Source organism: Dermochelys coriacea, chromosome 3, assembly GCF_009764565.3.
Source record: "Dermochelys coriacea isolate rDerCor1 chromosome 3, rDerCor1.pri.v4, whole genome shotgun sequence".
In the NCBI taxonomy this organism is placed as follows: Eukaryota; Metazoa; Chordata; order Testudines; family Dermochelyidae; genus Dermochelys; species Dermochelys coriacea.
In genome coordinates this window covers 112659628-112674952 of record NC_050070.1, presented here as the reverse complement: position 1 = coordinate 112674952, position 15325 = coordinate 112659628, and the positions used below count along the sequence as shown (strand labels likewise).

Sequence of the window (15325 nt, the reverse complement as noted above, 5' to 3'; positions counted from 1 at the left end):
TGAAACTAAGAAAGGAGGAGATGTCAAGAGTAGACACTTGCTGTGCTAAGCAATTTGAATTGCATGTCTTGGTTCAGAAAGCTATCAAATGACTATGACTGACAGCCAACTGCACCAATCCATGCATTCAGGCACTCCTTCACTTCCTGTCTTAATTATTACATAGTCGTGCCATGGGTTGCTAAACAGCAACCACTCCAGATGTAGCAGCATTTCAGCAGCGGATGAACTGATCCTTGTGTATAGACAGTAGAAGGCTGAAATGACTGCTGGTATAATTTAAAATGTTCTAATGGCTGCTCTCAGTTATGTCAGCTGTCACTGGTCCATACGGACCACTGTGCTGGCAAAGGTCAGGAAGAATGTCATGTGCACTGGCCTATCCTCCTCAAACTTGACATGTCCCTTACATAGAGAAGTACAGGTTTCCCCCTCTGTTCTGGAGAATCCTCCTGGAGGGCAGTTATCCAACTGCTTTGTGCTGCCTCCTAAGTGCAGAAAAACTAGAAGGACCAAAAATCTAATCCATTACTCTTAGTTAGAGTGACCAGGCAGGAAATGTGAAAAATAGGGACAGGGATGGAGGGGGGGGTAATAGGAGCTTATATAAGAAAAAGACCCCAAAATTGGGACTGTCCCTATAAAATCGGGACATCTGGTCACCTACTCTTAGTTATACTTTAAAATTCTGTCACATACACCATCTTGGACACTTTTGAGGAGAGTAATGGGTCTTCATGGGAGTTAATGATGTTGGAGTTGTGAGGACAGAATCCTGTCCCTAATCCATGACCAAGATACATGGACAATGGCCCTGTAGTTACTTTGTGGACCCTACTCCAGTCTCTGGACTGAAACAGAGATTAGGATTTTATGACTACAGGATAAAAAATTGTGGAGCCATAGGTCATATCCATGTCCTTCTATAAATTGGCTCATGGTACATGGAGATAACATGCAGCCCAATGTTATGGTGTGGACTGGGTGTTAAGGCTACATACGAGCCTCCTGCAGCTCCTATGCTGTCTGGTGAATTTTCTCCCAGAACGATAATTTTTTAGATGTCAAAAGCTTACTTTAAAAGGACTTTCCCTGCATCTTCCAAAATTAAAATTGAAGATTCAGACAATAGCAGCAAGAAATAAAATCCTTTAAAAAACGTTTAACTAGATGAAACAGACCAGCCAATACAAAGAGAACAGCAGTAACTGAAAATTAGCTACAAATGTAAGTTATAGATTTGTTCTTCACAAATATTCTTGCCATTAAATCAAATCACTATGTTATACCCAACAGTAGGATCCTTTTTACGTTTGTAGGAGTGCCTGTTATGCATCACTTGGTAATGAGAAGCTTAATGGTTCTTTCCCCTTAAAAGTACAAGAGGCATTAATAAATAATTGTACTTGCACATAAAAAATGAAAAAGCTATCAAAAGAACATTTGCCTACCGCTTTCTTTAAGCAATAAAAAACGGTAACTAACCTTCATCCAGATCCTCCTGTATAATATCCCGATCCTTCTCTGAATTGGCAACACCTCCCAGCTTTGCATCATCTGCAAACTTTATTAGCACACTCTCACTTTTTGTGCCAAGGTCAGTAATAAAAAGATTAAATAAGATTGGTCCCAAAACTGATCACTGAGGAACTCCACTGGTAACCTCCCTCCAACCTGACAGTTTGCCTTTCAGTAGGACCCGTTGCAGTCTCCCCTTAACCAATTCCTTATCCACCTTTTGATGTTCATATTGATCCTCATCTTCTCCAATTTAACTAATAATTCCCCATGTGGCACGGTATCAAATGCCTTACTGAAATCTAGGTAAATTAGATCCACTGCGTTTCCTTTATCTAAAAAATCTGTTACTTTTTCAAAAAAGGAGAATAGGTTGGTTTGGCACGATCTACCTTTTGTAAAACCATGTTGTATTTTGTCCCATTTACCATTGACTTCAATGTCCTTAACTAATTTCTCCTTCAAAATTTTTTCCAGGACCTTGCATACTACAGATGTCAAACTAACTGGCATGTAGTTACCCGGATCACCTTTTTTCCCTTTCTTAAAAATAGGAACTATATTAGCAATTCTCCAATCATTCGGTACTACTCCTGAGTTTACAGATTCATTAAAAATTCTTGCTAATGGGCTTGCAATTTCAGGTGCCAATTCCTTTAATATTCTTGGATGAAGATTATCTGGGCCCCCCGATTTAGTCCCATTAAGCTGTTTCAGTTTTGCTTCTACCTCAGATATGGTAATATCTACCTCCATATCCTTGTTCCCATTTGTCATGCTACCATTATCCCTAAGGTCCTCTTTAGCCTTATTAAAGACTGAGGCAAAGTATTTGTTTAGATATTGGGCCATGCCTAGATTATCTTTAACCTCCACTCCATCCTCAGTGTTTAGCGGCTCCACTTCTTCTTTCTTAGTTTTCTTCTTATTTATATGGCTATAGAACCTTTTACTATTGGTTTTAATTCCCTTTGCAAGGTCCAACTCTACTCGACTTTTAGCCTGTCTCACTTTATCCCTACATGTTCTGACCTCAATTAGGTAGCTTTCCTTGCTGATCCCTCCCATCTTCCACTCCCTGTATGCCTTCTGCTTCTTCTTAATCACCTCTCTAAGATGCTTGCTCATCCAGCTTGGTCTACAACTCCTTCCTATGAATTTTTTCCCCTTTCTTGGGATACAGGCTTCCGATAGCTTCTGCAGCTTTGATTTAAAGTAATCCCAGGCCTCCTCTACCTTTAGATCCATAAGTTCTTCAGTCTGGGTGGAACAGGGGTGGGCTCTGCCCCCAGGGAATAGGCAGAAAGGGATGGGGCTGTAGGCGGGACTGCAGGCAGAAGGGGCAGAATGGGAGCAGCACTGCCGGCAGAAGAGGTGAGGAGGGGACCCCCACTTGCTCTGACCCAGGGCCCCAGGAAGCTTTAATCCGCTTCTGATCATGGGAACTAGTATGGTACTTTCGAGTGTCCCATCAAAAGGCCTGCTTAGATCTCCCTGGATGGCCAGACAGCCATCATACCTGCATAGCGGGTTTCTCCTTTGACAGTACTGAAGGGCCTGGTATGGAACAATGATCAGAATCAACAGGCTCCTTCCTGACTGGCAGCAATGACACTGCCGACTCTTGCACGGTGTCTGTGTAGGTGACAGAGTTAACGGTGCCAACTTCTGTGGTACTGAGACAGAGGAGTACCTTAGGTCATGCTCTACTCTGATCTCCATGCCTGGCTGTTTTCGGTGCAGGGGATTGACAGCCAACAGTTTTTTGTGCCTTTTCTTGGGCACTGGAGATGGTGAATGGTGCCAGGACTCCAGTAGGCTCCTTACCGACGCTAGGCCCCACTCTAAGCCCAGTCAGACTGGCCTGGCTCAGATGGAGGTCTCAGTGCTGCCTCCATGAGCAAAAACTTCAGCCTGGTCCTTCCTCATGCAGGGCTTAAAGTCTGTGCAGATCTGGCAGCGGTCCCCCATGTGAGCTTCTCCCAGGACCCAGGAACTGGCGTCAGCTTGAATTCAGGTCACTCAGGGGCATAGCCTTGTTGCAAAAGGCGCAGGCCTTGAAGCCCGGTAACCAAAGAATGCCTTGGCACCAGGTAACAGACAAAAACATCTCTAACTCAGTAAGTTACCAACTTACACTAAAATTGACAAAAACTATTCACAACTAGCTAACTATGTACAAATATATAAAAGAGAAGATGTCTGAGAGAGCCAGCCAAAGCAAGGATAGCAGTTCCAGCAACCATCAGGGGAGATAAAAAAGAACTGAGGGAGCACAGGGTGCTTTATACTAGCGCTATAGGCATGCAGCAGGAGAGGGCATTCAAGCAACCCTGACGGTATCACTGAGGGAAAAATTTCCAGCAACTATGCTTGGGGCATGCACACACCTAGAGTGGAATGCACATGTGCAATCACTCGAAGAATATGCATATACGTGTAGTATACATAAGGCTTCCAGGTCAGGTAAAAGAGGAAGCAAATACGAGATATTTACTTGACTTCAAAGACTTTTATTGAGAGTACTAATTACTTCTGACCTGTGATAATGATAGAAAGAGTCACTTTGTTCTAATATTGAACAAGAAACTTTATTAGAATATGGGGAATAATATTATCTCTAAAGCTACTTTGTCTCTCTCTGCTGCACTATAGAGCTTTCCCCAGGACCTTTCCCAGCCCTTGCCCTGTCGGGCTTGCTGTTATAGAGTTAAAGAAATAGTACACATATCACCATGGCTTCTAAGCTTTATTGCTATAAGATGTCACCTAAAAACAAAGAAAAACTAACTAAACAAAAGCAGTCATTCTGAAGAAACAAATTGCAAGAACCATTTTCAGTTTCTTGCTTGGTAGTAAGGTCACAGTGAGTGATGAATTTTTAAACACTGAAGAAATTTAACTTTACCCTTTTGGATTAATTCATTTGTTTTATTCACAAATAGTCTGAATTATGCATTCTGGCACGGAGTCTGCAGTTAGACATTCTGGGGATGAATCTATAGCAGTGGTTCTCAAAGCCAGTGCGCCGCTTGTTCAGGGAAAGCCCCTGGTGGGCCAGAACAGTTTGTTTACCTGCCGCGTCCGCAGGTTCGGCTGATCGCGGCTCCCACTGGCCGCAGTTTGACAAATTGACAAAAGTGTTATGTTATTACCAAAAGACAATAATACAAGTTATGGAAATATCTTATGTATTTACTGAACAGAAATAAGTGATATACCAATACAACATCTTTAAAAAATGAACCATACTGTATACTCTAGCAGGTGTGTTTAAAGTGACATACCTTTGATTTCATTTTTCTCCATTTCTTTCAGTGCCTGAACAAATGCCAACTGACTCTTGGTGAGTGGCCAACTGTTATACAGCACCAGTGCTTGTATAATGTACTTGTGAGTCTGTGAAGCCAAATGCAATGTATTAATCAGCTGATGACATTAGTACGCATCCATAGTGAGCATCCCAAAGTATTTCAGTAAACTGTTAGACATTGAACACAGGCTGCCTAATTACAGCAAGAGAAGCCATAAATTAGTTCACAAACTTATACATGTCACATTATCTCAAAAGAAGTCTCAGTATTTAATAAAAGAAAAGGAGTACTTGTGGCACCTTAGAGACTAACAAATTTATTAGAGCATAAGCTTTCGTGAGCTACAGCATCCGATGAAGTGAGCTGTAGCTCACGAAAGCTTATGCTCTAATAAATTTGTTAGTCTCTAAGGTGCCACAAGTACTCCTTTTCTTTTTGCGAATACAGACTAACACGGCTGCTACTCTGAAATCAGTATTTAATGCCAAACTACATTGTTGTAATTTCCTTCTAGAACTGCACACTCACTTGCACATTTATCAAAGTGAAACTAAGTTGAGCTATAGAATAAGGAACTACACTTCTTTAAGGTTTTCATGTAACATTTTCCTGAGCATATGGTGCACAAAGACTTCTTTTCTTCTGTAAAACCATAAACCCTAACAGCTCACTGAGTTTTGAGTGCTCATACTGTAGAGTTATGTTTGTAGAAGATTATCGTTTAGAGATGCTCCCTCATAACGGACAGTATTATGAACATAGGAATTCGGAGATGTGCCCTGGAGGCAGGGATTGGGAACATCGCATGGCTGTGTGCAGCAGTTCACCACAGTAATGCTCCAGTTTGTTTTATTAAAGTTTTATTCCTTTCTCATTCACTGGTTTGTTATTTAATGAACCCCATGATCATTACATAGACGAGGACATATGATTATCTTTTCAATAGAGATATGTGACTAGAAAGCTGAACTCTTCATTATTTACAATGAATAGTAAATTATTCTAAGAGTATCTCTTATTCTCTTCAACTACTAATGTTATCTCTGTGGTAAACAAACAACTGAAAGTAGGCATGATTCATCTACCTGTAGAGTTAACATTTTATTGAAATTAAACCCAGCCTTAAGAACAAAAAAAATCACATTTAGCTAACAGGGGAGCAGTTGGATACAGAAAAACAAGCACTGTTTGGCAGCAGGAGTATGTTCACATTATTTTCCAACAAATATGTAAATGATGCCAGGTGAAGGCCAAGGGATCCTTCATAACAAGTTTTGATCTCCCTCCTAAAAAATTGCCCTCGAATAATGGGCAATTTTTTTTCATGTGCTGCATAATGGAACATGAACTTATAAGAAGTCTCTCTCCACAAGTATCACATGTCTACTCCAAATGTCTTACAAAATTTTACATGGAACAGATGAAGTGCCTGCACTTCATTTGACCCCGACTCTATCTTGGCATGTCTTTCTTTTTCTAGATTGTAAATTCTTCCTTGTCTTCCTACATATCTGTACTTCATCTAGCACACTTGAACACTATTGTAATATAAATAAATACAAACAACATAGTAAATTATCTTTCAGAGGGCCTGGCTCTGGAGGACCTCTTACCATTTAGAAGCTGTGATGGGGGCAGAGTAGGGACCCTGTTTTTTCATTGGTTTCTTGGACACACATTACTCTGCTTGGGAAATTTTGTGCTGTGGTATGAAGACATTAGAGAAACACAGGAGCATGGATGGACATAAGGACTTCTCACTCCCTAGCTTTCCAAGTTGTCACACCTGAGAAGCAGTCTGCCTCACTGAATGGGGAGCTATTGGTGACCCTGATGCCACACAGCCAGCTACTGAAAAGTGGACTAATGTAATTGAACTTAGTGTCAAGGGGATTCCCAAACAAATATATTTATAAAGAGATACCTCATTGGCTCTAGAGGAGGGTTGCCAGGGGTTATCATTCTGAATTTAATCATAAATCCTTCGACTGTTTGTGAAATTTCAGCTGTTTTCCATAGACACTTTGGAAGATAGCAAAGACAACAACCACCACCACGGAAGATTACCTTGCAAGTACAGATCTATGAAAAGTTTTTTAAAGTATTCTCAAACATCAAATTTATAACACATTCTTGCAGTTTACTTGGAAATGAGTGTCATGCCAATGACAAGTAAAGCTTTTTAATCTGTATATTGCTTCAAGGCTGTTTAGCATAATTATAATTAGGCAGGCCAAAAAAGAATTTGAAGATTAACTAGCCAAAGACTCAAAAATTAACAGCAAGAAGTTTTGTAAGTACATTAGAAGCAGGAAGTCTGCCAACAATCATAGGGACCATTGGATGATCGACATGCTAAAGGAGCACTCAAGGAAGATAAGGTCATTTTGAAGAAGTTAAATGAATTCTTTGCATCGGTCTTCACCGCAGAGGATGTGAGGGAGATTCCGTCACCTGAGCCATTCTTTTTAGATGACAGATCTGAGAAAATGTTTCAGATTGAAGTGTCAATAGAGGAAGTTTTGGAAAAAAATGATAAATTAAACAGTAATAAGTCAACAGGACCAGATGGTATTAACCCAAGAAGTCTGAAGGAACTCAAATATGAAATTGCAGAATACTAACTCTAGTATGTAATCTATCATTTAAATTAGCTTCTGTACCAGATGACTGGAGGATAGCTAATGTGATTCTGATTTTTTTAAAAGGCTCCAGAGGCGATCCTGGCAGTTACAGGCCAGTGAGCCTAACTTCAGTGCCAGGCAAATTGATTGAAACTATAGTAAAGAACAGAATTATCAGACACATAGATGAACACAATTTGTTGTGGGGGAGTCAACATGGCTTTTCTAAAGGGAAACCATGCCTCACCAATCTATTAGGATTCTTTGAGGGGGCAACAAACATGTGGACAAGGGTAATCTACTGGATAGTGTGCACTTAGACTTTCAGAAAGCCTTAGACAAGGTCCCTCCCCAAAGGGCCTTAAGTAAAATAACCAGTTATGAGATAAGAGGGCACATCTTCTCATGGATCAGTAACTGTTTAAAAGACAGGAAACAAAGGGTAGCAATAAATGGTCAGTTTTCAGAATGGAAAGAGATAAACAGTGGAGTTCTTCAGGAATATGTACTGGGACCGGTGCTGTTCAACATATTCATAAATTATCTGGAAAAAGGGGGAAACAGTGAGGTGGCAAAATTTGCAGACAATACAAAATTTCTCAAGATAGTTAAGTCCAAAGCAGACTGAGAAGAGTTACAAAGGGATCTCACAAAACTGGGTGACTGAGACAAAATGGGAGATTGCATTTTTCAACATTGAATTTCAAGAAATGTACATTGGAAAACATAATCCCAAGTATACATACAAAATGATGGGATCTAAATTAGCTGTTACCACTCAAGAAAGATCTTGGTGTCATTGTGGATAGTTCTCTGAAAATATTCGCTCAATGTACAGCAACAGTTAATAAAGCTAACAATATTACGAACCATTAGAAAAGGGGTATCTAAGAAGACAGATAATTATCATAATGCCACTATACAAATCCATGGTACACCCACACCTTGAATTCTGTATGAAGTTCTGGTCACCCTGTCTCAAAAAAGATATATTGGAATTGGAAAAAGTACAGAAAAGGACAAAAAAATGATTAAGGGTATGGAATAAATTCCAAGTGAGGAGAGAGAAAAAAAGATTGGGACTTGAGTTTGGAAAAGAGACTACTAAAAGGGGATATCATACAGGTCTATAGAATCATGAATGGTGTGGAGAAAGTGAATAAGGAAGTGTTATTTATTCCTTCACATAACACAAGAACCAGGGGTAACCCTATGAAATTAATAGGCAGCAGGTTTAAAACAATCTCAAGGAAGTACTTCACATAATGCACAGTCAACCTGTGGAACTTGTTGCCAGGGGATGTTGTGAAGGCCAAAACTATAATGGGGTTAAAAAAAGAATTAGATAAGTTCATGGAGGATAGGTCCACCAATGGCTATTAGCCAACATGGTCACGGATGCAACCCCTTGCTCTGGGTGTCTCTAGCCTCTGATTGCCAGAAGCTGGGAGTGGACAACAGGGGATGGATCACTCAATGATTACCTGTTCTGTTCATTCCCTCTGAAGTACCTGCCATTGACCACTGTTCGAAGACAGGATACTGGGCTAGATGGACCATTGGACTGACCCAGGATGGCCATTCTTATGAGACAGTAGTTTATCTCCTAAAGTCTTTGGGAATGAAAATGCTTATATACCTAGAAAATATTTTTGATTGTAACAGAGTCAGAAGACTTCCTAAGACTGTATCTTGGCCTAGGTACTCTGTAATAGACACTGGTTTTTTCAGCAAAGTATAGAAAATATTTTAATCCCTTTCTATCCCCTGCTTCAAGATGGAATCCATAATAAACATGTGCCAGGAAATATCTGTTGTCTCTGCCAGAGAACACGAGCATGCCTCTCAGAGGAATTGGCTTTGTCCCCTTCCTTACCCATGCTATACTACAGGAACATCTAGAGGTGTTTGTTGGATGCAAGAAAGATGAAAAATCTGGCAAACAAGAAGCAAGAGTTCACCTCTGACATTCTGCTTGGCTGGAATTAGTGATTTGGGATTTACTGATGACAAACACTATATAAGAGCTAGGTGTTAATAAATAAATAAATAATAAAGTTGAAGAAAAAGAACTTAATGTTATTAGAACCCCATACTTTTCTAAATTTGCACACTCCAGAATTCTGGAAACAGATCACTCCAAGATAGGATGAGGAACTTCTTTTGGGTGTTAAAGAATAACTGGGCTATAGGACTTTTCAGAAGCCTCACTAAGCTTGTACATTTCAGTCTTGAATGCTCTCAAGAATTCATCAAAGTTTCCATACAATTGGAAGAAATATTCGGAGTCCCTGAGTGTGCTCCCAATTTCTGAATCTATTTTCATTTCCCCACTACTCCAGAAAGTCTTGAATCATAGAATCATAGAATATCAGGGTTGGGAGGGACCTCAAAGCAGGACCCAGTCCCCAACTAAATCATCCCACCCAGGGCTTTGTCAAGCCTGACCTTAAAAACCTCAAAGGAAGGAGATTCCACCACCTCCCTAGGTAACGCATTCCAGTGCTTCACCATCCTCCTAGTGAAAAAGTTTTTCCTAATATCCAACCTAAACCTCCCCCACTACAACTTGAGACCATTACTCCTTGTTCTGTCATCTGCTACCACTGAGAACAGTCTAGATCCATCCTCTTTGGAACCCCCTTTCAGGTAGTTGAAAGCAGCTATCAAATCCCCTCTCATTCTTCTCTTCTGCAGACTAAACAATCCCAGTTCCCTCAGCCTCTCCTCATAAGTCATGTTTCCAGTCCCCTAATCATTTTTCTTGCCCTCTGCTGGAAGCTTTCCAATTTTTTCACATCCTTCTTGTAGTGTGGGGCCCAAAACTGGATACAGTACTCCAGATGAGGCCTCACCAACGTCGAATAGAGGGGAACAATCACGTCCCTCGATCTGCTGGCAATGCCCCTACTTATACATCCCAAAATGCCATTGGCCTTCTTGACAACAAGGGCACACTGTTGACTCATATCCAGCTTCTCGTCCACTGTGACCCCTAGGTCCTTTTCTGCAGATCTGCTGCTTAGCCACTCGGTCCCTAGTCTGTAGTGGTGCATGGATTTCTTCGGTCCTAAGTGCAGAACTCTGCACTTGTCCTTGTTGAATCTCATCAGATTTCTTTTGGCCCAATCCTCTAATTTGTCTAGGGCCCTCTGTATCCTATCCCTACCCTCCAGCTATCTACCACTCCTCCCAGTTTAGTGTCATCTGCGAACTTGCTGAGGGCGCAGTCCATGCCATCCTCCAGATCATTAATGAAGATATTGAACAAAACTGGCCCCAGGACCGACCCTTGGGGCACTCCACTTGATACCGGCTGCCAATTAGACATGGAGCCCTGATCAATAGCCTTTGAGCCCGACGATCTAGCCAGCTTACTATCCACCTTATAGTCCATTCATCCAGCCCATATTTCTTTAACTTGCTGGCAAGAATACTGTGGGAGACCGTATCAAAAGCTTTGCTAAAGTCAAAGAATAACATATCCACTGCTTTCCCTCATCCACATAGAGAGTTATCTTGTCGTAGAAGGCAATTAGATTAGTCAGGCATGACTTGCCCTTGGTGAATCCATGCTGACTGTTTCTGATCCCTTTCCTCTCCCCTAAGTGCTTCAGAATTGATTCCTTGAGGACCTGCTCCATGATTTTTCCAGGGACTGAGGTGAGGCTGACTGGCCTGTAGTTCCCCGGGTCCTCCTTCTTTCTTTTTTAAAAGATGGGCACTACATTAGCCTTTTTCCCCCGATCGCCATGAGTTTTCAAAGATAATGGCCAATGGCTCTGCAATCACATCCGCCAATTCCTTTTGCACTCTCGGATGCAGCGCATCCAGCCCCAGGGACTTGTGCTCATCCAGCTTTTCTAAATAGTCCCGAACCACTTCTTTCCCCAGAGAGGGCTGGTCACCTCCTCCCCATACTGTTCTGCCCAGTGCAGTAGTCTGGGAGCAGACCTTGTTTGTGAAGTCAGAGGGAAAAAAAGCATTGAGTATATTAGCTTTTTCCACATCCTGTCACTAGGTTGCCTCTCTCCCTCAATAAGGGATCCGCACTTTCCTTGACTTTCTTCTTGTTGCTAACATACCTGAAGAAACCCTTCTTGTTACTCTTAACATCTCTTGCTAGCTGCAACTCCAAGTGTGATTTGGCCTTCCTGATTTCACTCCTGAATGCCTGAGCAATATTTTTATACTCCTCCCTGGTCATTTGTCCAATCTTCCACTTCTTGTAAGCTTCTTTTTTGTGTTTAAGATCAGCAAGGATTTCACTGTTAAGCCAAGCTGGTCGCCTGCTATATTTACTATTCTTTCTAAACATTGGGATGGTTTGTTCCTATAACCTCAATAAGGATTCTTTAAAATACAGCCAGCTCTCCTGGACTCTTTCCCCCTCGTGTTATTCTCCCAAGGGATCCTGCCCATCAGTTCCCTGAGGAAGTCACAGTCTGCTTTTCCGAAGTCCAGGGTCTGAATTCTGCTGCTCTCCTTTCTTCCTTGTGTCAGGATCCTGAACTCAACCATCTCATGGTCACTGCCTCCCAGGTTCCCATCCACTTTTGCTTCCCCTACTAATTCTTCCTGGTTTGAGAGCAGCAGGTCAAGAAGAACTTTGCCCCTAGTTGGTTCCTCCAGCACTTGCACCAGGAAATTGTCCCCTACACTTTCCAAAAACTTCTTGGATTGTCTGTGCACCACTATATTGCACTCCCAGCAGATATCAGGGTGATTGAAGTCTTCCATGAGAACCAGGGCCTGAGATCTAGTAACTTCCGTTAGTTGCGAAAGAAAGCCTCGTCCACCTCATCCACCTGGTCTGGTGGTCTATAGCAGACTCCCACCACGATATCACCCTTGTTGCTCACACTTCTAAACTTAATCCAGAGACTCTCAGGTTTTTCTGCAGTTTCATACTGGAGCTCTGAGCAGTCATATTGCTCTCTTACATACAATGCAACTCCCCCACCTTTTCTGCCCTGCCTGTCCTTCCTGAACAGTTTATATCCATTCATGACAGTACTCCAGTCATGTGAGTTATCCCACCAAGTCTCTGTTATTCCAATCATAATTATAATTCACATCATAATTCCTTGACTGTGCCAGGACCTCCAGTTCTCCCTGCTTGTTTCCCAGACTTCCTGCATTTGTGTATAGGCACTTAAGATAAATCGCTGATCGTCCCACTTTCTAAGAGAAAGATAATGAAGGACCATCAATACCAGGGCTTTGTGATCCTATCCCTCTAGCTTTCCAGACCATAGTTCAACTTAATTTTATAATTCCTGCCAGGCCTTCTTGTATTCCAGGGCAGCAGAAGAGCAATACTCCAGTGAAGTACTCCTAATGATTGCGTGGTTGGTATCTGGGATCCTTGGAAAATACAAAACTTTAGGAACTGTCTATTGAACTCTTGATTTCATGCTGGAAAAATGTAACTAATAATTATAATAAGTGGACTTATTGGGATTTTGTTCTGTGGGAAATATTACACTCTGCTTTTAAAAATTCTATTTTAGGAGTTTAGCTTCTGATAGGCTCTGCTCTGACTTCTGTTTTTCTTGGTTTTTAGACTAGTGAGCTCAGGAGATTGGTCAGAAGTGCTTCTCTAGTCTAACCAGTAAAGGCCACGTAAGTTTGTTTTGAGATATTAATGCTTAATTGACAAGTCATCCTGCAACATCAAAAATTTAGCTGCAAAACTTTCTTTTGGGGGGGGTGTGAGGGGAGGAGCTTTGAGCCCTAAGTTGGAATCTAAGAACTAGATCTGCTGAAGTCCAATGGACCCTGAATGAAGAAAAATCCTTAAGAGGAAGAAAATAGTTCCTCTTTGGGAAACCTAACACTCACCTAGGACAAGTCTGTACTCAGCCACTTGCATAGATGTATAAGCCTTCCTCCTTTTCACCTGCAATCCTCATTAAGCAGCCACTATAACAGCAGCTCTTCTACTCTCTTCAGCACACCCAAAACACATGTGTAGACCCTGGTGTATCACAGAAGAGTGCATACTACATTCTCTAAAGGAACAGTGCTGTGTGCATGTCCACCCTACCCCTGTATGCTCAATGCTGGTGCAGCTTTGCATCACTCTCTATTGAGCATGGTGCCTAATAGACTTAGAACATAACCAGATATTGCTTTATCTTGTTAAAATAAGCAAGTCCCAAGAGTTTGTGTCCCCTTTGTCCTAGTAAATCATGCTGAAATGTTGAAAAGTCTGTTGATAATAAAAATGGAATAGACAATCCTTCTATAACAGCTGCAGCTTCCTGCAAGCCTGTCAGATCTAATACCACAAAAGTTTGGGAATAAATCCCATATGAAAAGTGCAGCCACAGAAATGTCTAAGTCTGATGTCCACTGCTGCAGTCAACTGATAGTGTGACATTCAGAGTACTGTCAGAAGAAGGAGAGATGGAGAAAGAGCTTCTGAGTGCCTGGTCTATGCCTTAAATATAGATCTTCTGCTCTTGAGAGCTTTTATTTTATTGGGCTGGCAAATCTGAGAACCCCAACAACCAAAATTTATGTGGAGAAAACTAAAAATGTAACTTCAAATCTATTACAGTGGAACTCGCTTCTAATGTACTCAGAAACAGTGAACATCTCTACTGTGAAGACCTTAAAGTCCCACATTGTTCAGATTATTGCAGCATGCAATTAATATTCTGATTGTAATGAATCGGATTGTTTTCATATAAAAACTCATTTCACTATCAGAGAATTCAGGTGTATATACAGAATGTTAAATGGTGTTGATGTGATGGACCCATAATAATTCTTAGCACTTACATAATGCCTTTCATCCTTTAATTGTTTTACAAGTCTCACAACACTGTTTTGATGTATATAAATATTATTGAACCACTTTGCAGATGATCCAATGAATGCATCCGATGAAGTGAGCTATAGCTCACGAAAGCTTATGCTCAAATAAATTTGTTAGTCTCTAAGGTGCCACAAGTACTCCTTTTCTTTTTGCAGATGAAGAAACTCATGCACAGAAACTATGTTGTATTCTTGAGGGAACATTCAGTCTCTTTGCATTGCCAAATCTGGCTGTTTCTTCTACACGTTCTCCAAAATCCATTCTTACCTCTTTAACCTCACTGTCAAAACCCTCAGCCATGCCCCAGTAATCTCATCTCTCAGCTTCTGCAGCCCCCATGACACACCCTCTGACCTCTCCAGTCCATCTAGAAAGCAGTTGCTAAACTCATCTAAGTTTCCTGCCTGTGTCAGCAATCCTAATTAGATCTTGTTACTGGCTTTTTCAAACTGTTCTCAATAAAATTCAAGCTTCTTGTTCTTACTTTCAAAGTCCACCACCAGAACAATCTCATATTACTTCACTGCTAGCATATGCTTTTATTCCCTGCTCACCTCCTTTACTCCACCCAAGATGCTCTCACTTATAACTTTTTCATGCTCTTGGACATCGGCCATTTTCCACGTAACTCCTTTTTCTAACTGGAACTCTCTTTCCTAACCCAGTCCACCATGCTTCCATCCTTTCTCCCTTCACATTTCTCTTCAAGACACACTTTTCCCATGAGGCCAATGTAAACTAATCCTCCTCTCTTCGTACCTCCATCTGCATTTGTGTGTACATGTGCACATACTTAAACTCACAAACCATCACATCACTCACTATTGGAGATGTCTTCTGCCAGACTGTCATATAAGCACACAGCCTTGAGTTCACTATGGACTCCGTAAAAGGAGGTGCATCCACCTCTCGCAAGTGTCCCCTGGTCGAGTGTGTGTGCCTGCAATCTCTCTGTTTGTGATTTCTTAGGTGGGTTTTCTCAGCAGGCGTAAACTGAGACAAGTCACAAAGTAAATGGGCAAACATCAGGACAGCAGGAGTGG

General features: G+C 41.4%; 1 protein-coding gene across 2 annotated transcripts in view; it reads right to left on the bottom strand.

Moving 5' to 3' along the window:
* The window catches only part of ADGB (androglobin), a 228747-nt gene that overhangs the window by 39589 nt on the left and 173833 nt on the right, over positions 1–15325 (bottom strand). For both annotated transcript variants that reach the window (XM_038395342.2, XM_038395345.2), the window contains one exon: positions 4806–4917. In XM_038395342.2, the coding sequence (XP_038251270.1) occupies positions 4806–4917 (112 nt within the window). The remainder of the gene's footprint in view (positions 1–4805; positions 4918–15325) is intronic.